This window comes from Gymnoscopelus braueri, assembly GCF_963280865.1.
Source record: "Gymnoscopelus braueri genome assembly, chromosome: 7".
NCBI lineage: Eukaryota > Metazoa > Chordata > Actinopteri > Myctophiformes > Myctophidae > Gymnoscopelus > Gymnoscopelus braueri.
Window position 1 is genome coordinate 38,612,460 of NC_137608.1, and position 24,359 is coordinate 38,636,818.

Genomic DNA, 24,359 nt, shown 5'->3' on the forward strand with positions numbered 1-24,359 from the left:
CTAGTAGCCCTCTATTACATTATGTAGCCTACACACCAATCTGCTGGCGAGGCACAGCAGCAGGTACCACCAGATAGCAAACCATTCACTGAGAGAGCGCTGAGAATAGTGAGAGGCTGAGAGCAGCCACTACACAACGGGGACAGCCAGACTGAAAAGTGAGGGTGCCCTGTCTGTTTCACCTGTGTTTGCCCCACTACAAAACACACTTTTTGCTACTCCTACAGATTATGTCCCAAACTCACGCAAATCGATATTTAGTACACATGGAGTCATGTGATCAAGATTATGTCAGATTTTTCATATTCTTAAATTGTAAATCATTTTTAAATTGCAGAGGCAGAGCAGTTGCCAGGGAATGGCTGGGTGTCTGGGGGTTGGGGCTAGTGCTGCAGCACCCCAAGGACGCTGCTGTTTTCAGACGGCTGGGCTGATAGCCAGGCTCTGCTGCTGCTCCTCTCTAGGGGAGCTTTGCCGTCGTCCCCCGAGGATACTGCTGCTGGTCCCCAGGTAGCCCGGCTGGTAGCCAGACTGCTGGGTCTCGTAGCCGTACTCTGATGCTGCTCCTCGCTAGGGCACTTATACTATCCCCAGAGGATGCTGCTGATCCACACAGCGCTGGGGCTAGTAGCTGGGCTCCTAGCCAGATTGTTGCTCCTTGTAGGGCCGCTTTGCTGCCGTCAAGGTTCCCAGCCAATGCACCGCAGTAGGAGGGAACAGATGACAGCAGGATATTTCCATTCAAACTCAGTTATTTCCGTGTTGCTGCATGCCATGCATCAACATTCGAAAATATATTATTAATAACAGTAGCAAAGTAATAAAATGGATACAGGAATGTGGGCACCTAGGAAGAGTGGGCTCCTCAATGTTAAATTGGCTATTTTTCCTAAAATGTAAAGTATACATGGTTAGAACATGAATGTTGAATATTTTTATTAGACAGAAATGTAAAAACAGCACGAGTACAGTCAAACACTTTTGTCTAAAAGGATAACACCAAAAAAGTCCTTGCAGTCTTGTTTCCATTGGGGATCAGAACATTTGACAATTAAGGCCTAATATTTCTACAATTGCTACAAATTGCTATAAAACCTGTATAGCCAGTCATTTTGACCATAAACAAGCAGTTGTAAAAGAAGTACCCTATTGCACCTTTAACCATACGCATCATTGAAAGAGCTGGTTTTTCTGCTATACAATTACTCTGTGTTTTGTGTTGATATCCAAATAGCTTGGGACTAAAGTTTATTTGACTTGGCTTTACTTCTCCTCTTTTGACCTGAGAAGTGCTTGAGACAGTATGTGACTAATTTACGGTTCAATCGAGGTTAACTTGGTCTCACCTCAATGTACACAAACCCTGCCTGCTGTGGCCATTCTTAGACAGTAGACACCATATTGACTAATGAGCCCTGGTGAGAGTCAAGGCCATGGGGCTAATTATTCATTGTGATTGATAGCAAGGTTGTCCAGACATGCCAAATTAGCAATGCCTTGGGGAAAGATGACAACGGCTAATGAGTCATGAGACAGGAGTGAGGGTTGAAGCTTATAGAATTGCTTTTGGAGTATAGTCACAGCTATTCAAACTGATGTCAGGTACTGTGATGTTGCCTGGTAGAGAAGTGTTTGATATGGGGGCTTAAGCCTGAGTCATACTCTGTTGCACACGGGTGTCATGCACTGAAAATACCAGATCTACAAGCTCCCAACTGGTCATGTTGCGTTGTGTTGTTCAGTTATTTTAAGTATAAATCAGGCATTGCAGTTCTTGCTGACAGATGTGGTTGAACTTTTTCTTTACTCAAGCACATACAACAGTGCTGTCAGGTTTTTACCTTTTGATGGTAGAATTTTCCTGTAAAGACAATGCATTAATTATAACATCTTTGGTACTATTTCCTATCCTGAATTTTGCACCTTAACTTAAAAGGTGAGAAATTCTTCCATTATTTTACTGCTGATTCTAACTTCATTTGAGCAACTGATTTGTTAAAGAAATGCCATTGGACCACCATGACGATGACCCATCTCTATCCTTGTTGAATGGCTGATTTGCTAAGTATTGTAGATGTGAGGAAAGGCTGGGCAATTTAAAGGATTAGGTAATGTGATTGGCATTTGAGAGCACTGCACTGGGCACCCAGTTCAACTAATAAAGCACAAGTAGCCAATATACTTCAAGTGTTATTGGTTCATCACTATACCTTTCTTCATTCTGTACTGCTTCCAAATGAAGCCAATCGCATTTCCCATCAATTGATTTTTTCCCCCTTAGCATTAGGTAATAATCTTATCAGTGTAATCTCACAGGACTGTATGAAGCAAACGCTCTGTCCTTTGCATCGAAGAGCTATTGTGTATCCAATAACAAGTAGCAATGGGACAAATAAGAATAGAAAGGCTCAAGAACCAACCAGAATTTAATTGGCTTTGAGGCAAAATATAATAAATTCAAAGAAGTGCTTAAAGGTAAAATTGTACAATTAAGAGATTGACCAACATCATTAAATAATCCACAATAATTACCATGATGTATGAGAAAATAAAATCCTGCCACTGTGGGATCATTTGGATCATAAGGGTACATTTGGTTACATGTATACACTCAGAATAAAATGAACACTGACAAATTTACTGTGTTCTCTTTCATTGCTCCTTTATTTTCATACTAGTTCAGTTTTCCATTTTCATCTGAACATGTCCTGTTAGCCTTCATTGGAGTTCTAAGGGCATGCAATAAACATCTCAGAGGCCCTTGTGCCTAGCGTACATACTAACCATCTCATTGCCCTACAAAATTAGATCTGTACCCTTATCTCAACCAAGGTCCTGTGGGCCTGCCTCTTCCACAATGAGGGAAAAAGGCCACAAGGCTGGCAGAGATCTTCCATGGGCAAGAAGTTCAATTACCTCAGTTGTCATGGAGCAATAAATGACAAATTAAGTGTCTGGCACTGAACACTGCTTGAAGCAGGCTGCATCAGAATACTAATGTCAGCTGTGCCTGACGCTGGAGAGAGAGAGGGAGATAGAAAGAGAGAGAGACCACAGAAATGGCTCAAGTTTGCCAATGGAAATGAACAACTTTTTTCTCTTGTTTAAAACATATACAGTATGTATGTACGGTATGTACTTATTATATATAATAATATCATGTGTGTATATATATATATATATACACACACACACACACACACACACACACACACACACACACACCCACACACACACCCACACACACACACACACACACACACACACACACACACACACACACACACACACACACACACACACACACACGAGACGAGAGTGTTTTGTTTTTCTCAAGGGGCCTAGTCTTCAAGAGACTCGGCCGCGGGCTTGGGCTGTATGCGAGAGCTTTGTAGGTGTAGTGACAGATACAAATACAGGTTCCTGCAGTCCCCACTGGCAAGTGGCCAGGGCATTTAATAAACAGAAAATACACGTCAGGAAAAAACTACAAAAAGTCTCTGTCCCTCTCTGGGAGACAAACTAGTCTTCACAGTCATGTAGGGCACTCCTGCTCTGACCAAGGCATCCTCACACACTGACCCTGCCTGCAGTTTACAAACACTCTGCTGCCTTTGATTCAAAACTGGGCCCAGGTGTGTGAAGCCTCTTGGCTGCCTTAGATTGGCAGCAGTTATATATATATAATATATATACACAAACGCTCCCTCCTTCCCACGGACGCGTTCGGGAAAAAAAGGCCCGGCCCCCGGTGGCTGGGGGCGGGGTGGGTTTTTCACTCAAGGCCGGGGGCGTACAGCCCCCAAACGGTCGGCCGTCGGCTTAGCCACCCTCGGCTTTCCGCTTCGTCGCCCGACCTCCTGACAGCGTCAAGAGGAAGGTTTTTCTTGTTCTAAACTGTTGCTGTTCAGCAACATTTGCCAAAACTTAACTATTTAACTTTCTAATTATTTTAATGAGTCTTCTTAATCTTCTCTGTCCATGTTCTTTATTAGAGCCAATTAGACCCATGCACGCACATCCTTGTTCTGCTATATCCTACTTGTGAGGACTTTTGACTGATTCTCATTGAATGCATTAATTTAGCCATTAACCGTCACCATTAGGTGACTAACCTTAACCTTTAGCTAACCTAACCTAACTAATTCTAACCCTAACCCTAACCCTAACCCTAACCCTAACCCTAACCCTAACCCTAAGTCCCAACCCTAAATCAGCCAGAAATAAGGATCAGCAATATGGTCTCACTTTATGTAATTTTCATCATCTCACAAAGATAGTAGACTAGTATATAGTTAGTAGTAAAAGCACACGCACGATCGCACTGACACTCACTGACGCACGCACGCACGCACGCACGCACGCACGCACGCACGCACGCACGCACAGGACATATCTGTCATGTCATTTTTCCCACGGTCAAAATGAGTGTAGTACTATCAATCCAGAAGAGCCCTTTCGGTGTAAATTGCTGTGAATGTGATTGCTCAACAAAGGAGATTAATGTTCAACCCTTAATCTGCTTGTGTGGTTTATTCCCCATTGAGAACAGTGCTAAATAATCAAACTGAGGCCAAATCGAACCATTGGGTCTTGTAATGAATTACATTTACTGCCCCAAATCCTGCAGGGCTTTAGGAACAGATGTAGGGTAGTGTTTCACCAACCAAAAGCCAGACAGCCTTCTTATATCACTGTAGAACACACAGAGCTATGCTGGCATGTTTCACCCCTTCTCTTTCCACATATCTCTTCATATCAGTTGTCTCAAATGGATCTGTTCAGAAGACATCCAGGTTGCTGACCTTGCATGTTCCCTTCCTTCCCTCAGCTTGTTTATCTTATGTGATTTATAACAGTTATTACATACACAGTGCATCTTGCAGTGCTGCAGAAGTGATGACAGCCAATGGGAAAAGCAAACTGAGTCACTGCAGCAGATTTGTCAGACTAACAAAAGGGTTTTTGCTACACATTGACTTGTCCCTCGGATCTTCAAGGTGACCTCCGGAGAGATCCTGTCAAACTACCAGAGTTACCAAGGTGACAGTTAGGCGGGCACCTGCACGGCACACACGTGAGGAATATTCTCCGGTTGAATGAGGCAAGAAGTCACATGGATGAGATTCATTCATCTTAATAATGTGGTGTATGTCAAAGTGGTGTGGCTGAAGAGGTGCTAGTTAGGAGGGATGAAATGCAAAGAGAACATCAGAGAGGAAGCTAGAGTGGAGTGATGAAGGCAGAGTCGCAAGAGATTTCTCAACGCTCCCCACAGTGTTCCTTTTGCAGGATCAATCCTCGGATTAGAACACTTACTCAGTTACCTGTTGACATCACCTTGGCAGAATTGCTCATTCACACAGAAGTGCTGTTTTAATTCAGCCCCTGCCTGCTTGGCAACACAGCAATCCTTAAAGCGTGTGACACTACCCCCCGAGACAGCAATTTCTCAACTTGGTAAAGAATAGCTATACAGCAACGTCTTTGCCCTTTGTTTTGATGGGGCGGGGAAGATAAAGCGTGATAACGTCGTTTTCATGCTACAGCTATTGTATCATGGATTGGAGCTCACGCAGCTTCACTTGAGTTGTGCTTTATCCTGCTGCAATATTCACATCTCATCACTGCAGATGAATCTTTGCAGGGCCTCAGCCTTCATATATCAACCAGAACCTGCGAGTACAGACCCATTCCTCTGTGGTAATATCATAGGAGGCCAACAGCTGGCTGCAGTTCATCTCTTGTCGCCTTACATTTTCGGCTACATCAATATTGGACAAGCCTGTTCAGGTTCAGAAGCTGTCTCGACTCAGACTGTATCACTTAAACAGATGGCCATCCTCTGGCTTCGTTTGAAAGCGACACTGAAATGGAATGGGGATAAACCAAATCTGGTTTTTTTTCCTGTTCCATAGTTCATTGTATTGAATATTCTGCTCTGCCAATCGTTTTCCTGTAGACATTTTGGCTCTCCAACCAAAGCACAATAGGGATGACAAACAATTGCTGAAAAGAAAAGTGTGTGTGTGTGTGTGTGTGTGTGTGTGTGTGTGTGTGTGTGTGTGTGTGTGTGTGTGTGTGTGTGTGTGCGCGTGTGCGTGCGTGCGTGCGTGCGTGCGTGCGTGCGTGTGTGAAAGGGAGAGAGCTCGTTTAATCTGTAGGCAGTACGATTACAGTTCACATCGGTATATAAACAAAGGGTTCATAGAACGATAAAGGTGCACAAACCATCTGTCACACACACACACACACACACACACACACACACACACACACACACACACACACACACACACACACACACACACACACACACACACACACACAGAAGCATGTAATCCTCCACAGTGTTAAGAGTTAGACATACAGCTCATTCTTTAGAGTTATCACCATGGAAACTGGACAGCAGTGAAAGGCCTGTACTGTGGTAGGATTGAGCAATGGCACCACAACATTCTGGGTGTCAGTATGACATTTCCTGTATATCAGAGGGATTTACTCCATATGCAAACTTTCAAACACCATCTGTCTTGTTATGACGTAGACCCACCCCCCACCCACCCCCCCCAGACTGCATTGAAAGGTGGATGTTTTGAATTTGATTGATAATTTGATTGAAATTATCTGTGATTTGCAACATTAGCTTGACATCTCATCTAGAGAACACAATGCTGATAAAACATGGAGTTGACCATCGGTCTACGCTAGCTCCAGTCAACCTCCAGTCTGCTCCCCCGCAGCTCTCGCCCTCTTTCAGCTCCATGGCGTCTCAGCCAGTGATTGCCCACCTTGGCCTCTAGGCCCGGGAGCCTTCGTCTTTGCTGTTTTTTCTCTGTCTTCTGGCAGCCGTCGTACAATTTCTGTCTGACTCACCTTCAACCGGGGTGTACAATTAACCCCCCCCCAGCATTCACTCTTATACACAACAAGGCTGACCGTCTTGGAAGCCACTCACTCTTCCTTCCTATTCCTTCTTTTAGGCCCCTATGCACCTCTCATCCATTTTAGACTATCGCACCAAGCCTCTTGATTGATTTCTAACTGTCTCTCAACCCAACTGGTCAAAACATGTTCTGTTTGAGGATTATTTTCCTTAAAGGAGAAGTTGTTCCTTGTCGCCGTCACCAAGTGCTTGCTCATGGGGGAATTTTGGGGTCTTTGTAAATTAATTTGCTCTATATTAGCGATTGAAGAAATTGCTCCACTACTAAAATATATTTGGAGCATTGTTACCACAGATCAACCCCCCCATTGGACATTGATAAGGGAATTAAACAATCAACTCACGGACCCAGTAACAAAATGAAACATTTGCCTGCATAAAGTGACTTATAATGTGGCACGTACAATCATTCAATTGATGCAGCAGCCAAAGTTTATATTATGCACGGATTAATCATGCAGTATAGCCTAGCCTACAATAGTCGGGCTACAAATCAACAAATACGTCTGCAAAGTGCAAAGTCAGTCAAACTTAATTAATCAAGGGACACATCAATGTGTTCACACTTTGTAGACTTAACAGTATACAACAACACAATAAACACATTTGTGTCGGAACGTGGAGAGCGAGAGAGAAAGAGAGAGAGACAGACAGACAGACAGACAGACAGACAGATAGACAGAGATCAAATATAATATAGAGATAAAATATAAATATAAAGTTGGCACTTGCTTTATTTGTAGACAAAGCTTGCCCCTCTCCCCCTGGACAAAGATGTCTATGACTTTGTTGTAGAAGTCCTCCTTGTTAGGTGTAGGCTATTACTGAATTTCATAAAGCCATTCTACTATCTCACAACGTGTGCAACAGTCGCATAATCAATCAAAGCACTACGGTAAGAAATAATTATGTCCCCAGACGACATCAGCGGAAGACTACATACAGGACATCTAGATCTGAATGTTGTGTAGGTTAGACTTGCATGATATTCAATGAATGGTCTTGGTGAAATACTTTGTCGTACAAGCTCCCACCATTTGCAGTTTTCAGGAAAGGGGGGAAACAAGGAACTTGCGGACTTGTTTCCGTTGGGGTCCTTGAATTAATTTCATAGACATATATAGTAGCAACCAAACAGTTCAAAAATCAACATAAAATACAGAGAAAAAATACCACTATGTACCAAAAAAAAGCATGACATTTTTAAAATATATACAAAAAAAGGGGAGGGGGGGGGTCGTCTGTCTACAGGGAAACTGGTACTAGCTCCTATTTTGGCCTCCAGAAAGATGAGTTTTTAGGGCTGTTTTGAATGGGCCCAGCGAACTGCATTTTTTGAGGGATGGGGTTAGACTATTCCATACCTTGGTGGCTGTGCTGTAGAAGGAGAATTTGCCCATGTTTGTTTTATGGGTGGGTGGTACCAGATTGTTGTTTACGCTCCCTCTAGTTTCGTGACTGTGGGTGTCACTAACTTTTTCGAGGTATTTATACAGATATAGGGGGCATTTCGGGCAAATCTGCATTTACAATTTTGAAGACCAGTCCCATTTTTAGTTGTTTAACTAAACTTGAGCTCTACAGTGTTGTTATTTGTTAACTAAGCTGTCGTGCCGCTGTGCATCTACGTACAGTAGATGGTGTGTGTCTTGCCTTTCCTGGCTTTGCCCTGGGTTGGCACCCATAGTGTCAGTTTGCTTGCCACTAGTTCTGGGTGCCTGACGCAGTGCCCTGCCAGCCTTATCCTTCTCTCTCTGGCTTTGTCTGTGACCCGTGGTAGGTCCCCGTAGAGGACGATATTTCTGATGTGGTCCGTCCATGTGACACCTAGTACTATTTGTAGCAGTCTTAGTGTAGACTCTATCCAGGGCCCTTTACTGTTGTGCTGTGAGTACTGACTCCACTAGCTATACGAACAGTCGCCTCTTGAGGTCTTCTCCCATGTCTGATTTCCACACTCTCCTCATCCCATGCAAGGCATTCCAGGCAAGTGCCCTCCGGACCTTCAGGTCCTGTTCCGTTGAAGTAGTCCAGGCCCGAGATATTTTAAGTCCCCGACTGCCTCGAGCACCGTCCCGTCCGCAGTGGCAGACGGGACACAGAGGGAAATGGTTATGTCCTCTGTGTTAACTGTCAGTACTTTAAAAAAAAAAATATATTCATAATATGAGTAAATACATAAGGAGCATGGTTAAAAGGAAAACATGGCAATGGAATGAGGCAGTTAAATACATAAGGTGCATAGTTTAAAGAGCAATAGCAATAAAATGGCAACAGATACAGTATAGAAACGTAGCCCCTTGTGAATATAGTCACACATGCAGGTGAGACATCATTTAACAGCAGATATCAGATATATCAGTGTAAGGGCACCTCACTGTAGGACTTTTAAAGTCATCAGATCGTTATGCATTTCACACTACACAAGTCTCTGCTTGAAATCGGCTGTCATAATATCGTTGTGGTTTTCATACTATATGATTGATCGCCGACAAAGGATTACACACGGCAAGATCTTTCACAGGAGTCATCGGCGAGAGTAGAGCCCTGCATCGAGAGCGTGTTCCCGCGGTACCCGCAGGTCCCAATGCAAATCTTGCAGGCGCGGGCAATATTTAAATACTTGCGGTCGGGAACAGGCGGTCAAAATTAAAACCCTCGGGCCCGCAAAATCCCGCACCGTCCTGCAATAAACCAGATATAAAGCACCTGGAGCATGTGTGCTCATGCTTTACTTTGCATATTGCAAGATATGAATATTATGTCTACATTCAGAGGAGAACATCATTTCCCCTAATGGGTAGGCTACAGCGGAGCGGAGTCTCTCTCTCTCTCTCTCTCACTCTCTCTCTCTCTCTCTCTCTCTCTCTCTCTCTCTCTCTCTCTCTCTCTCTCTCGTGTGTTCGAAAATAAACACAAACTCTCTCTCTCTGTGTGCAATTCCTCTCAAATTAATAGCCCTCCCACTCTCTCATTCTGTTCTGTAATGTTTTTGGATCTCAATGGAAATATTGCAGGCTTATACAGGACTGGATGGTAATATTGCGGGACTAAATGGCAATACATTTTTGTTGCGGGCAAGAGCAGAAAAGTAGTAGACAAGAGCTGTCATGTCCAGCGACACTCCCCTAGCCACCTGGCTGGTACTGTTCTCTCATTGGCTGTTGCACGGATCTGCTCGGGGTAGTGATTGCAACCCCATTCATACTATATGATTTCCAGTAGGCGACAAAGCCAAATATCCCTCACGACCTTGTTGATGACTACCTCGTTGACGCAACGCACGGTGGTGTCGTGTTACGGGGCAGTGCTTGTTTTGTATCACTGCATTTGTTTCATTGCATGATGCTGCCTTTAGTGAGGCTCTGATTGGTGTTCGCTGTGTGACGTTGCACCACATCTGAATTGCGTGCACTGCGTTATACCCGTTTTCAGAAAGTGGATATGGAAAACCCAGATTTCGGTAGAAAACCCAGATTTTCGATAAACCTCCCCCAGCTGAAGGATTATGTTATTTTGACGACAAATAAGAGCATCTGAATGGATCTCTAGCACAACATATGGTGTTGTGTACAGCTTTGTCAATAAGAAGCAACGACTTCAATGAGAGCTTGTCTGACACGCGAGAGCTTGTCTGACACGCCATTGCATTATGTAGTATTTTTCCAAATAAAATTTTATGATCAGCTCTTACCATCTACAAGTGCATGTCCTACTATTTGTTCTAATTGTCATCCACAGCATGTGGTGCTGCATTTGAACATATGTTTTAAAACGTTTTAAAAAACAACGTTGTTTTTCCCCAAAAACGTATTCTCACGTCTTTCATGCTCAGTCAAGCCATTCTGCTATTTATCCATGCGAAGCAAAGATCTACATAGAAGTGGTCTTTGCAGCCATTAGCATGCCATTCAGCATCCATGGGTGTGTAGCTTAATAGCCAACGATGATAATAGAGGCCTGTCCATTCCATATTCCACCCAATTATGGATACATTTGATCCTCCAGAACAATGGGTAATGCAAGAGTATAGTCACCAAATTCACCTACAGAAAGAACAAGGCAGTCACGACCTCGTTGATGACTACCTCGTTGACACAACGCACGGTGGTGTCGTGTTACGGGGCAGTGCTTGTTTTGTATCACTGCATTTGTTTCATTGCATGATGCTGCCTTTAGTGAGGCTCTGATTGGTGTTCGCTGTGTGACGTTACACCACATCTGAATTGCGTGCACTGCATTGTACCCGTTTTCAGAAAGTGGATATGGAAAACCCAGATTTCGGTAGTTAAAATCCATACTAATATTCTACAGAGACACAGAGTTTTAAAAAACACCAGGGTTTAAATTGGGTAAGCTTCAAAGACATATTAACCTGCTGGAACCCCTTCAAGGACCCATGGGCCCTACTTTGAGAACCACTGCCATACAGTACCATGAATACATCCGCTCTAACTCCAATGATCTCAAATGCTCACCCCACCCTTATTCTGTGATTGTGCTCTCTTTTTTTTGGAGGGGGGGGGGGGTCTTCAGCATCCTTCACCAGCATCTCATGCACAATGGACACCCAAGCCAAAGTCTTAGGGTCCCAGAGTCATCCCACACCTGTACCCCTGGATTCCCAGGCTACTTACACATCATCCCCTTATCTCTTTAGTCCTTCATCCCTTCATCCCTTCAGCCCTCATCCCATCATCCCGTCATACCTTCATTCCTTCATGCCTCCATCCTCACCTCCCCTCATCGTTATCCTCACCTCATCTCTTCAGCGCTCCATTCCCTCATCCCACACCACCCACAGTGATGTTCTATACTTAAACATCTTGCATCTATATTTGTTTGAAGGTGTGGCCTTTTCTGGTAAACTGTTTTATTGCACTTCAGAAATGATGTCATTTGCAGCATTAGCTTGACATCTCATTTTGCAATGCTGATAAAATATATATATATCCGCACGTTTCCTTGGGCATTATTATGGGCATCACTTCCTGTCAATTTGATCAGGTGTCAGGGATCAAATCGACAGGAAGTGATGCCCATAATGCCTTAGGAAACTTGTGGATATATATATGAAATAGAGTCTGTTCTTGGTGCAAGAAAGTGATTTTAGTCTGGCTCCTAGTATATCTGACAGCCTCTGTCTTCCTAGGGTACTTTTGGTTTTTATGAGAAGGTGAATAGTAAATTGAGTCAAAGATATCCTTTGTGCTGTCTTATGATCCTGTTGAACCTGTGTGTTTCATCTGCTCAATACATGAGGCTTATCATTTTGGCTTTGTTCTGTCATTTCTCTGCTAGAAGAATAACACAGGTTTCCAAAATAAAATATTCCATACCATGAAAGATTTCTACCTATCCAGCATTACATTACTAAAACATCAAGAACATTCATGTAAAAGTTATGTTAAATGGTTAATTTAAGGGATAATCTCCACAGCCTTGAATTAGTATGTCATGAAAGACCATACTGTGCTAGAGTCTAGGCTCATGTCAATCACATCAAGTACAGTGTTATAATATATAATGCCAATTCTTTTACACACGCAACAAGGTTTGATTCACTATTTATAGTGCCACACGTTTATGTTACAAACTGTGAGCCATGGCAATTCACCATCTGGGTTATGATAAAATAAGATCACTGTCAGTCCGTGTTCATATGAAAAATAAAAACTGTGTAGTGAATGTTTTATCATGCACTAAAGATAGTTGGAGTTGAAGCAAGATCTGCAGTATTATCCTTGTTTGTTCCATGACTATGAAGCTATGAATAAATATGTACGTACCACTGTGACCTTAGAAATGACATAATTATCAAAAAACTGAGGATCGAGGCATTTAATGAGCGTTTTGGCAGTCAGCACTGCTCTGTGTGTGTGTGTGTGTGTGTGTGTGTGTGTGTGTGTGTGTGTGTGTGTGTGCGCGCTCAGGGGAGTGTGTGGGTGTGTAAAGGCAGGAAAAACAGTAAGTGAGGGAAAGCTGGAGAGTGAATCGTACAGTTCTGTACATACAGCATGTCTTTTCTCTCTGCTCATGGATCAATCCATAACATGATGGATTGATCCATGTACAACAGAAAAAAAAGACATTCATCCTCCTTGCTTTCTATAATCAAGTCTAGCAGTGGTTTGTATCTCTCCATACATCGGAAAAGAGTCTATTAGGACTGATAAAACATCCATCCAGTAAATAAGAAGTCTTAGCATACAGTCCAACATTAAAGAGCAGAAAATAGGATGAGCAGCATTATGGAAAGATAAACCTCCCCCAGCTGAAGGATTATGTTATATTTGACGACAAATAAGAGCATCTGAATGGATCTCTTGCACAACATATGGTGTTGTGTACAGCTTTGTCAATTAGAAGCAACGACTTCAATGAGAGCTTTTCTGACACGCGAGAGCTTGTCTGACACGCCATTGCATTATGTAGTATTTTTCCAAATAAAATGTTATGATCAGCTCTTACCATCTACAAGTGCATGTCCTACTATTTGTTCTAATTATCATCCACATTATGTGGTGCTGCATTTGAACATATGTTTTAAAACGTTTTAAAAAACGACGTTGTTTTTCCCCAAAAACGTATTCTCACGTCTTTCATGCTCAGTCAAGCCATTCTGCTATTTATCCATGCGAAGCAAAGATCTACATAGAAGTGGTCTTTGCAGCCATTAGCATGCCATTCAGCATCCATGGGTGTGTAGCTTAATAGCCAACGATGATAATAGAGGCCTGTCTGTGCTCTCTCTCACTGCAGTGTTGACCGCTGAGTGAATTATCCAGCTGACAGAGAGCAGCAGCGCAGCCAGGGCCAAGGATGTTTTTAAAGGGGCTTCACACACACACACACACACACACACACACACACACACACACACACACACACACACACACACACACACACACACACACACACACACACCATTGAGTTACTCTGCACATACTGTACTATCACACTTGAACTGACTTTTCATCTTGAGAGTTAATGAGTTTTAAATACAGTAGTTTGAATGCATTCTCTCCATGATATTGTCAAGAGGACACTTCTCCATGTAAAATTAGAATTAGAATGTTGGTATTTTGCAGGTGCGCTTGTCCAGAGCAAGATCAGAGTAAATGACATGAACCCATGCCAAACTACGACAGGGTAAATGGTTACGTTAGTAGAGTGCAAAGGAAAACAGTTAATTGCTATCTAGGATACCAGGCAAACACCAAACCTAAACAACATGCTAATTAAATAGCATTCTTAGCATTTGTGGTCAATACATTTAAAAACAATTAACAATGCATCGAAATAATAGATCAACAATATGTGAACAAGTAACCACAGTATGCTGTATCAGCATAGTGTAACTAGCATGGATCAAAACGCTTTGAACACAGCTCTGCATGTGTCATTACAAAATGCAATGGGGGTAATAATAATAATCGCATGACCTTAGGGTAGTATCCCTCGCTGAGGGATACTGCTGGGACTGAAAGTCTCTGTTGAAGAATCATTTACTCTGAAGGCTGTGACAGAATTCAGTTCAGATGTATTATGAGTGAAATGGTCCTTTTAATGTGCCAATCTGAGGCATGCCGGCACAAAGCAGCTGTCTGTCACGTACTGTAAGTCACTGAGAATCCTTTAGGTGCAACTTGACCCAAATTCACAGCAGCCATAAAGAAGAACAACTTAAGTGAATGCTTTTATAAGCTATATAAAAAGGTAATAGCGCAGGAAATTGAGTTAATGGCAGCATGCAGTGTCATAAGTGTCCTATTCAAATCTTCCCTGGGATCCGCAGTTACTGTGTGCAATTAACCAGAGTACTCAAATGTAAAGTCTGCATCTATCCATAAATTCCAGGAGGAATCTCTATATGTCTGTCCTTTGCATAGCTCGAGAACTGTTCATCCGATCCATTTCACACTTGGCGGGTGTATAATTACTGAGGACCCACGGCGTGTCAAGGGTGAAGTTGAATGGATGGGCGGTTCTTCAGAACCAGCCCGCTCCAAATGGCCATGTGTTTCTCACGAAGTGCTCATCTCTCTCGACTTCACACATTTACACAGTGTATTGCTGACGGCCCAAGGAAGTGCAGTGCCCAGCTTTGTGCTCTACTGTACCTCGTTTACTGATGGGTGCTTCATGGTTCTGTTACTGTGATGTATCTACTAGATCCTTTTCAAAAAATAGAAATAAGACATTGCAAGGCACCAGCAGGTGTGGTAAAGCATTAATTTGTGGATTGATTTCATTGGTAAAATTCTGCAAAAAGCAGACTACACAGAATACAGTAAATTATTTTGTTTATTAGTATTTACTGAGAGCTATGTGCACTGGAGTAGTAAACCAGTAGATTTAATGCAGTTAGTATTAGCCTCAAATCTACAGCACTCGTTTTCAAAAGAGAACTATATGCCAAGGGGGTTACGACTCATGAGGGACATTCAGATTAGTGGTTTTAATATATTGCAAATTTGGAAGATGATGCAATCTTGCTACCATAGCACATAAGGTTTAAATATGACTTATTCAATTGGGTCAAATAAAGGATTGCAATGAGCAGTTTGCTGTGTGCATGACATTGAACACAATGACATGTGGACAAAAGATAACTCTTATCTTTTGAATTTTCTTAAGGGTAAATTAGGTTCAAACAGAGTTACTTTAAACTGTTAACTTGAAGACAAATGGCATGGCCAAATCCCTATTCCATTACACACTCACAGTAAAATCCAGTGTTCATTTAACTCTGACTGTTCATGTGTGACATGTGTACATTGTCAGTTACAAATGGATAAATTAGCACTGAGGATTTTGTGTACCTTGGCCAAGAGCCCAAAAGGCAGTAGATACAACAGTCAATAGGAAAATGGAGGGCTTTTCACAGTAAAGTCATTGCAACAAAGATATGTGTTCCTTTTATATCCTTTTGAGTAGTTCAGTAGCACTGTAGATACAGATAGGAGAAGACTTCCTTAGTTTAATGGAAGATGTTGAAGTCGCCACTGTTTGCAGTGTTCAGCCTTATAGCAGTGCTGTTGGCTGCTATCCAGACTGCACTAGCCAGTGAGTCATCTGCCTCTTAGAGCTTCAACCATAACAGCCAGCTCTTTCCCAATATTCTTGATTAAACCTTGATGCTTGCTTCAATTGTTTGGCCAAAAAACCTTTTATTATTTTATTCTTTACACGGTCAAAGGCATATTTAAATTGCCTAGTCTTGCTGAAATAGTCAGAGGATAAGAGCACTCTGCCCAGTGTGAAGGATGCTACCCATGTGGTTAGGGGAAACCTGGTGGCTCAGTCACTCACATTTCTCTCCTCTCTCTCTGCCCTTGGTCTCTACACTCCCTTATCTATGAAATAAAGCATAAAATGATGGGGGGGGGGGGGAGATTCTGGTTAGTTGTGCTGCCAAACATAAATCCCTTTTTGTGTATTTCCTGCATATATACAGTACATGATGTCTGCTGCTGATGTTTAAATATCTGGTTTTAATCCTCCAGTTAAGAGCTTGCAACGCACCCTTAGCACAATTCCAGATGGGAATTATAAGTGTGGCGCTTGCGCACAATGTAACGGCACTTTTAAATGTACAGCTTTTCAACATCCCCATGGTTAGGATTTAAAGTTCAAACTGGAGCCACAAACTACCAGGAAACAAGGTTGCAATCAAATATCCAGTTTATTGATGTATAGGATAATGATGTATAGTGTTGACATTGGGTTTCATGATGATTGCCATGGTTCTAAACAAAGAAACAAAGAAACAAATGATAATATCATGCCAGATAAAATATCAAACATAAATATGGCCTTTAGATCATATTATACATTAAGGTATTGTATATCATCAAAATAATAATTGGCCAAGTATTTACTTCATAATATTAAACACATCTAAATATCCATATAACTCAAGTTCATCAATTCTTAAATATAATCCACATTACTAGAAGTAAAACACTGGAACTTACATTATACCAGGTTTAACAGACGCATGGCAAACATCAGTACATCAGCAGCACACGGCACACACACAGGCCGGCTTGCATGTGTTAGGAAACAAAGGACAAGGGGAGAAGGGGAATCCAGTCCTGCTTTTATAGTGGGAGGAAGTGAGGTACCACTGAACCCCATTGTGGTGTCTCCTTGTGGAGCGGAGGGAAAATGAACCTTGCAGTTTCTGACACCCATTCAGGCAAAAGAATCCCCATTAAGGGGATCATCTCCTGTAACACAAAGGGTGTTATATATGTTATTTACTGCCCATGTGGAAAATGTTATGTTGGTAAAACCACACGTGCACAAGACGCACATAGCGGAACACTGCAGTTCCATCAGATGCAAATATTTGGTATACCCTGTTGCAGAACATTTTATTGAGACTGGTCATTCCATTTCTGATCTGGTCATCTGGACAATACATTGCTTAAGAGAGAAGCCTTTTGGATACACTTTTTGAATGGCCTTAATGTCAAATTTCGATTTGAGACCTTTTCTTTGAGAGTGAGTGGAGCTTAAACGTCCACCATAGAGACACACGGCCGGAAGCGGAAGGCCTACAAATCCACGCCCACTTTTGAGACAGCGCTGCTACTCGAGGTCCGTTAGAACGATGAACTGCAGCTGCCAATGCAATCCCTATGAGAGGATATGAGAGTTAGCCTACTTTTAAAATTATCCTGCATTAACTGAAGACGATATTGATTTAAATAAAAATATGTTTCCAAATGTATGGAGTGTCTTTGTTAACATATCTTCTTGTTTTCTTAATAGTTGATGTGTTTCACATTTAATTTACCACTTTAACGAGTTACCCATAATGTTAACACAGCAGAGGGTAGACAGCAGACAGACAAGTTGTCGCATTTCAGTGACATCACTGTCTTTACGAGCGCCGAGCGCCGACCAGTGGCGTACCCACTGTAGAGCCCAACTAAGATCTCGCCTCCCCTAAAAAAAACAAATAACCCGAAAACGTGTCATTGCGTGCTTAATGTCCTCAAAGTCACGCATCCAACAAGCTTTGAACTGAGCAGATTGGACCTTCTGTTCCAGAGATAATGACCAAAACATATTGAAAACGGCCACTTTCGCCAGTTTTCTGGGTATTGAAAACCTCAAGGGATGCGTCCGTGACGTATATACCATGCGACCACTTAAACTCTGGATCTCCGATGCTAGCGGTTTTGACATACTGATGGAGTATATTATAGTATATTGTGGGTAGTATATCGAGATGAAAGATATGGGACATTAAAAAGGACAAATTAAACAAATGGGACAGATTATTAGAACACAAAAAAAATCGCTACAGCCTCAGTAGTTAACCAGTGAAATGACGGTATTTTACAATGCCTCTCATAGAGATTGCATTGAGAGCTGCAGTTCATCGTTCTAACGGACCTCGAGTAGCGGGCGCTGTGTCAAAAGTGGGCGTGGATTTGTAGGCCTTCCGCTTCCGGCTGTGTGTCTCTATAGGTTATTCCAGCCTGGACATGTTCCCCTCTACCCCTCTCTTCAATCAATTGGGCCCAATCTGTATTTTTTTTTGTTTTTTTGCATTGTTATACATTCCCTTTTTCCTTCAGAAAGATATTAGAAATATAGTATTGGAATTTTGTTCTTTAAAAATGTTTTCCCCTAAAGGTTTTTCCCACCCTCCACTGTACTATCATCAAGTATCATTGAATCTTGTTTTACTATTTTTGACCCAAATGCGTCAAACAGACAGATGACACAAGGTGGTGTTGTTCTCCCTGTGCAGTCTCTTGTCCAAGAGCTCTTCACACTTGAGCACTGGCAACTGTCCCCTCCTTTATTATGGAGAGTTCTTGATCCAGTCTCTTTTTCTGTCTCCTAATGTTGGTTTTGTTCCTATCTGTTACCATATGATCACCATAAATGTATATGTCTCAGAGCTTCCCAGTAACATGTATTTTGTTGTATATTGTTGTTGTATATTTAATATTCAATCTTTTATATTCAATATTTAAGTATGAATAATGAAATTATGAAACGTGCATAATTCACTGCCATACTAAATTAGTGTGTTACCACTACAGTGGCCAACACACTATTTTAGTATGGTAGTAAATGGGTAATTTTCCACCCCACCCATGCTGATGGGTAGATTGAGGACACTCCCATGTAATGAACACACCTTTGTCCCAGTCCCTATAAGTGATGAGTGCATTAATTCTCTGTTAAACCCTGAGGAAGACTTCACTGTTGAAACTTTGGTTTCATTTTAAAAGAAACTTTTTGCATCGTGGCTAAGAGCTGTGCGGCCAGACGCGTTGCTAGGTCTCTACTAGGTTGGGGGCTTAGCCCCCCAGGCAACGGACACATGCACGTGCGCACAGCGCGCGTGCATGTGTCCCTCCCCCCGCGGATTTGGGTACTTTTCCCCCCGTTTTTTGTTACTTTATTTCGGTTTTAGGGAATGGTTTGGGTTGGACTTCAGTGGTAAGCCTTTTTAGAAAGGGCATCCTTTCAGAAAAAGGCAAAGCAAGGAATTTTTGCTCTCGCCATCTTGTTTTTGAAAGAAAGTCTTTTTGGGATCCCATTACTCCTTATAATTAAGTCATCCTATTTCGGTTTTAGGGTTAGGGGTAGGGTTATAGATATATAATATAATAATATAATTTTTTATTGGTGGCTTTGGATAAAACATTGGTGGCTATAGCCACCGAAGCCCCCGCGTAACGACACCCCTGTGTGCGGCCTCATACTTTGTCAATACTGTCACCTGCCGTGGCCAGCACCTCATCAACACAGGTGTGCGCTCCCTCCTTCTGTGTTTTCCCAAATATCTGGTTTTGACAATTGGTTGGATTCTGGGTTGAATGTACTTACTTAAACCATATGCTGTTTAGAGTGACAGAAATTATAGCAGAGATCATGAGCTGGATTCCAAACCTCCATTTTGCATTATCCTACAATAAATGCACAAAATGTCTGTATGTACGTACATCTGTACGTCCGTCTGTAGTTCACGTATTTTGAGAACCGTCCGATTGACCGACTCTACGTGTGGTCGCCGACGACCTGAGGGAGTGCCGTGCCAGCCATCGAGTCGGTCGGTTCGCCGATTGTCCAGAACCAGCAATACTACCGAATATGCACATATACAGTATACAGTAGGCATAGCCTATGGAGATCGGGTTGTCCAGAACCACAGATCCTGCTATGCCCATATATGGTCATATGTATAGTATATAGGTATAACTTGGTTCGTGCATCGGCGAGGACTCAAGGGAGTGTGGTGCCTGGCGCTGTGTCGTTTGGATAGGCGGGTTGTCCAGAACACCCGATCCGACATGCCCATGTACTGTATTGGCATATATGGAGATCTAGTTGTACAGAACCGCCGATCCAACCTATATGCCCATGTATGGATACATACTGATATCAGGGATCGCCATATATGGGCATAAAAGAAAGAAATCACTGACAATTTTGCCTTCAGCCTTGCAAATGGTTGATGATCGATGTAGAGAATTACATTGAGCCGGGCAGTGCAGCTCAATATTGCTAGTGTAATTCAATTAAACTACACCTACCAATGGAAATGCTTAAAATATTAGTTCCCTCTGTCGAGACATGAGACAGATTTACACAAACTTCATCAACCACATCATATTACAATGGAGGTGTCTGTTGGAATAAATGGCTGTCAAAGGAATAAGCAGAGTTCCTAGAAATAACATTCACATTTCTTCTTAGAACATTACACCCCCACCTGAAACAGAGATTCTACTTTAATTCATAGTGTCTTCTATAAGTGCAAAATGAGCATTAGTTTGTGAAGTGAAAGGTGGGAGGACATTGTGCTGGTGACAGTGTTGGCCATGAATGCTTGAGGAGGTGGCAGTAAAAAAACATCAAGCCATGATAAAATATGATCATAGTTAAACCGATTTTATCACCATACTACCCAGGGACAGATAGTGTGTGTGTGTGTGTGTGTGTGTGTGTGTGTGTGTGTGTGTGTGTGTGTGTGTGTGTGTGTGTGTGTGTGTGTGTGTGTGTGTGTGTGTGTGTGTGTGTGTGTGTGTGTGTGTGTGTGTGTGTGCGCGTGCGCACGCGTGTGCCTGTGCGTCTGTGTCTGTGTCTGTGTGGAATCGTGTACTAGTGTGAACAACCTTTTAAGAAGGGTAGAATCTTAAGCAAGCTGCATAGTGGTAGTGAGTAGGTTGCAAGAGTAGAGAAGGGAATAATATCTGGAGTTTCTAGTTAATTAGACCAGGATTTCCCTTCTCTGAGAATTTTGACAGATGATACTCCCTCACCTAAAACTTGCTTGTCATAACCATGATGATCCCACACCTGTCAGGGAGATGTATTCAAACATTGTCATAACAGAGACTTAGAAATCACTGAAGCAGACATTAAGCCTTTTTGGTCTCAGACAGTATAGCCTCAATAGAGTTTGGATATGAACAGAGCTAGACCAGAGACATTTTAGTACATTTTATCCGTTGTTTAAGGATAAAAATGTGCTGTTTAAGCTGTAGTTCCGCCCTACCAACCACTGTCATTCAAAGAGAGAGAAAGGTTATTTGTTCAACCAACCAGCCTGTGCCATGAGCTAATTTAAAATGTTCAGCAATATGTTTGCCTCTCCTTATTTCACTAATTAGGGACAATTTGTTCTCAATGTAGCCTTTTCTACAGGCAATTTGTGCAGCGAGCTTTCAGATGCAGACCTCCTACTGTGCTCATTTTGCATTCAGGGCATTGTTGTTCATGAATAGTGTATTGACTTGCTAAGATGTGAAGTTCAGCTGCTGAATTAGACAGTCAAGTGCCTCCAAGTAAACTTTCTATTAAAGCTGTGAACACTCTGAACGGAACTATTCCTGGAAGATAAAATACGTGTAGCATTTTCGAAGTTATGATCTCAAGTTTAGAATGGTGGCAGCATTGTGAAATTGACCAAACCTGATTCTATAGGCAGACAAATGTTCTGTAAAGGCCTCAGGTCATCAGCTAGAGTAAATCCTATTGGAATTCAACATTACAGTGGTCTGTGATCTTTCATGGATGCACTTTGAAGGCATTGCAACTTCCTTAGTGGAGTAGTCTTTTATTAGTTCGTTCATTCAATCTAATACAACAATAATGTAGTAGCCAGCTAGCCTACATGTGAAGCAATCAGAAACACAGAGAATTCACAGGAAACAGGAGTTCTCTTTTTTAAACCTACTGTATGAGAGCTGAGTCTGAATGCAAATGTCTTTTGTGCCATTATCTGCTATACATACATAACTGTGTGCTCTTCAACATGCATGAGTGCATTCATATTTTACAAATGAAACATTAACATACACCAAGATAGTCCTAACGGTATCACAAAAGTCTAGATGTAGCATTTTCCATTTAATTGACATAATTCAGAGCGCAGTGGCACATAAAACTGGGAGGACCCTTTGAATCAGCAAAGTGCTTGTAATGTAATAAGCACTCTCTACTAAATGGAGTCTTGACTCCATTTAAAAGAGGGCACAAAATATGTTTGCACTCTAGCTTAAGGCTTTCATCTTGCATATGAATCACTTTAGCTGAAAGTGGGTGTTTGAACACTACGGCCGGCTTCCAGGTCTTGAGGGCCTGCCACTGTATCACTGGTCTAGCTTGCATTAATGTCAGTGCTGTTCTACCCTCCCCACATGTGTTTAATTAAAAACAGCTCCGAGTGCTCTGAAACCCTTTTAAAAATGCTGCAAACAGAACCTTTTTGACTGACTTATATGCCTACGTCGGTTTTTTCTCTCTCTCTCTCTCTCTCTCTCTCTCTCTCTCTCTCTCTCTCTCTCTCTCTCTCTCTCTCTCCTTCCCTTCTACCCTTTTCTTTATTTATTCCATCCAGATACAACAGCAGCTGAGTGCTCTGACGTTGTACCGGTATGAGCAGTCAGTTCCAGACTACTGCCCTGCCCACCTGTCACTGCACCTCCACTTGGGCGTAGAACCCCCTACCACTCAGGCTCCTGGGAGGTGCCAGGCCAGCGGGATGCCCCTACACCACAGGCCCCATGGCCACCCTTCCCTCTGAGCCCACACTGCCTTGCACCCAGACCCACCAGTCCATCCAATGGTGAGCTGTGTACAGAGCACACAGCGAGGCTTGGAGAAGCACCTCTGTGTCAACCAGTGTCTGTGGGGTGGACTTAACGGTCTTAAGCCTCGGATATGTTGTGCCATACAGTATGCCCCTTATTACGGTCTATTTATTATTTTATTATAAATATATATATTATATATATTTTTTATCATCTTAAAATTCCCCTTCCCAGATATTATTCAGCACAGATTGAAACAAAGATTATGCTGATAGGGGTGATGTGGTATTTAGTCTGAAGACAAGAGCACATAGTTCATAGTCTCTCAACACTCACATAGCAGCTCTGAGCCTGTCACGGCGGGTATGAGGCGAGAACTGGGAACATACTCAAATATTATTGTTAAATACTGTTCTTATTATAATTATTTTACATGAGCTAACGTACTATGCTACTGCTAATGTTAGCTAGCTGGTAATTGATTTAATACATGATGTTGCAGGCATACATTGTTATTATTATTTTTTGCTTGTAATGTCATGTCACTTGTGGTCTGTTGTTCTTATTTGTTTACTCATACTGTTAAAATATATGGGTTATTTGTGACTTCTTTCTAGATCCATGGTTATTTAAGAAGCCTATTGATCACTGGTCCCATTCAGCTAGCTATAAATGTATTACTGTTGCATTGCTTACAGAGTAGGTGAAAATAGGACTAGTAGAAAACTCATTGCTGGAGCTAGACCCCCAAATTCCGAAGTTTGGTGAAGGAGATACATTATTCACTATATTTTCTGATGTATGAACTGCAGAGAAAATATTGTAATTCTTTAAGAAGACTGATGTTGCCAGTCAGTCAGGAGGTTGAAGGCTTTAGAGGAATGGTTATACTGTAGCTACAGGTAAACATACATGACATTGTATGACTTTATGATATATGTAGACACTTCGACATATTTGCGAAAAATCTGACTGATCTTGATTACATGACTCTAGAGATATTGTGTACTGATTTGTGTTGGCCTATTCAAAACTTTGGGGTGGAGTTTCAAACTTGGCCTATGCTGGGAGTGTGCGTGCAAAGTTTCATGCCGATCGGTCCCGCGTTACCTGAGATTAGCTGTTCACAGACGCACACACACAGACAGACGGACGGACGGACGGATCGAGGGACTGGGCGAAAACATAATCTCCACCTCCTGCCCATACCAGTCTGACGGCAATAACAATGCTCGAAACGCCTTGGTCTCCCCTGCTAAGCCAAACGTTGCTGCATTGAAGACTGGGCAGAGGGAGTTAAGGGAATGTACAAATCCAGTCCTGAAAGGAGACTGGATACC

At 42.2% G+C, this 24,359-nt stretch overlaps 1 protein-coding gene across 1 annotated transcript in view; it reads left to right on the forward strand.

The window, feature by feature from the left end:
• Nucleotides 1-23,791, forward strand: part of LOC308088037 (leucine-rich repeat transmembrane neuronal protein 4) — a 45,808-nt gene extending 22,017 nt beyond the window's left edge. The window contains 2 exon segments of the mRNA XM_080432374.1: nt 22,827-22,946; nt 22,948-23,791. Of these exon segments, the coding sequence (XP_080288500.1) occupies nt 22,827-22,946; nt 22,948-23,058 (231 nt within the window). The 3' untranslated portion in view covers nt 23,059-23,791.
• The last annotated feature ends 568 nt before the right edge of the window (nt 23,792-24,359 follow it).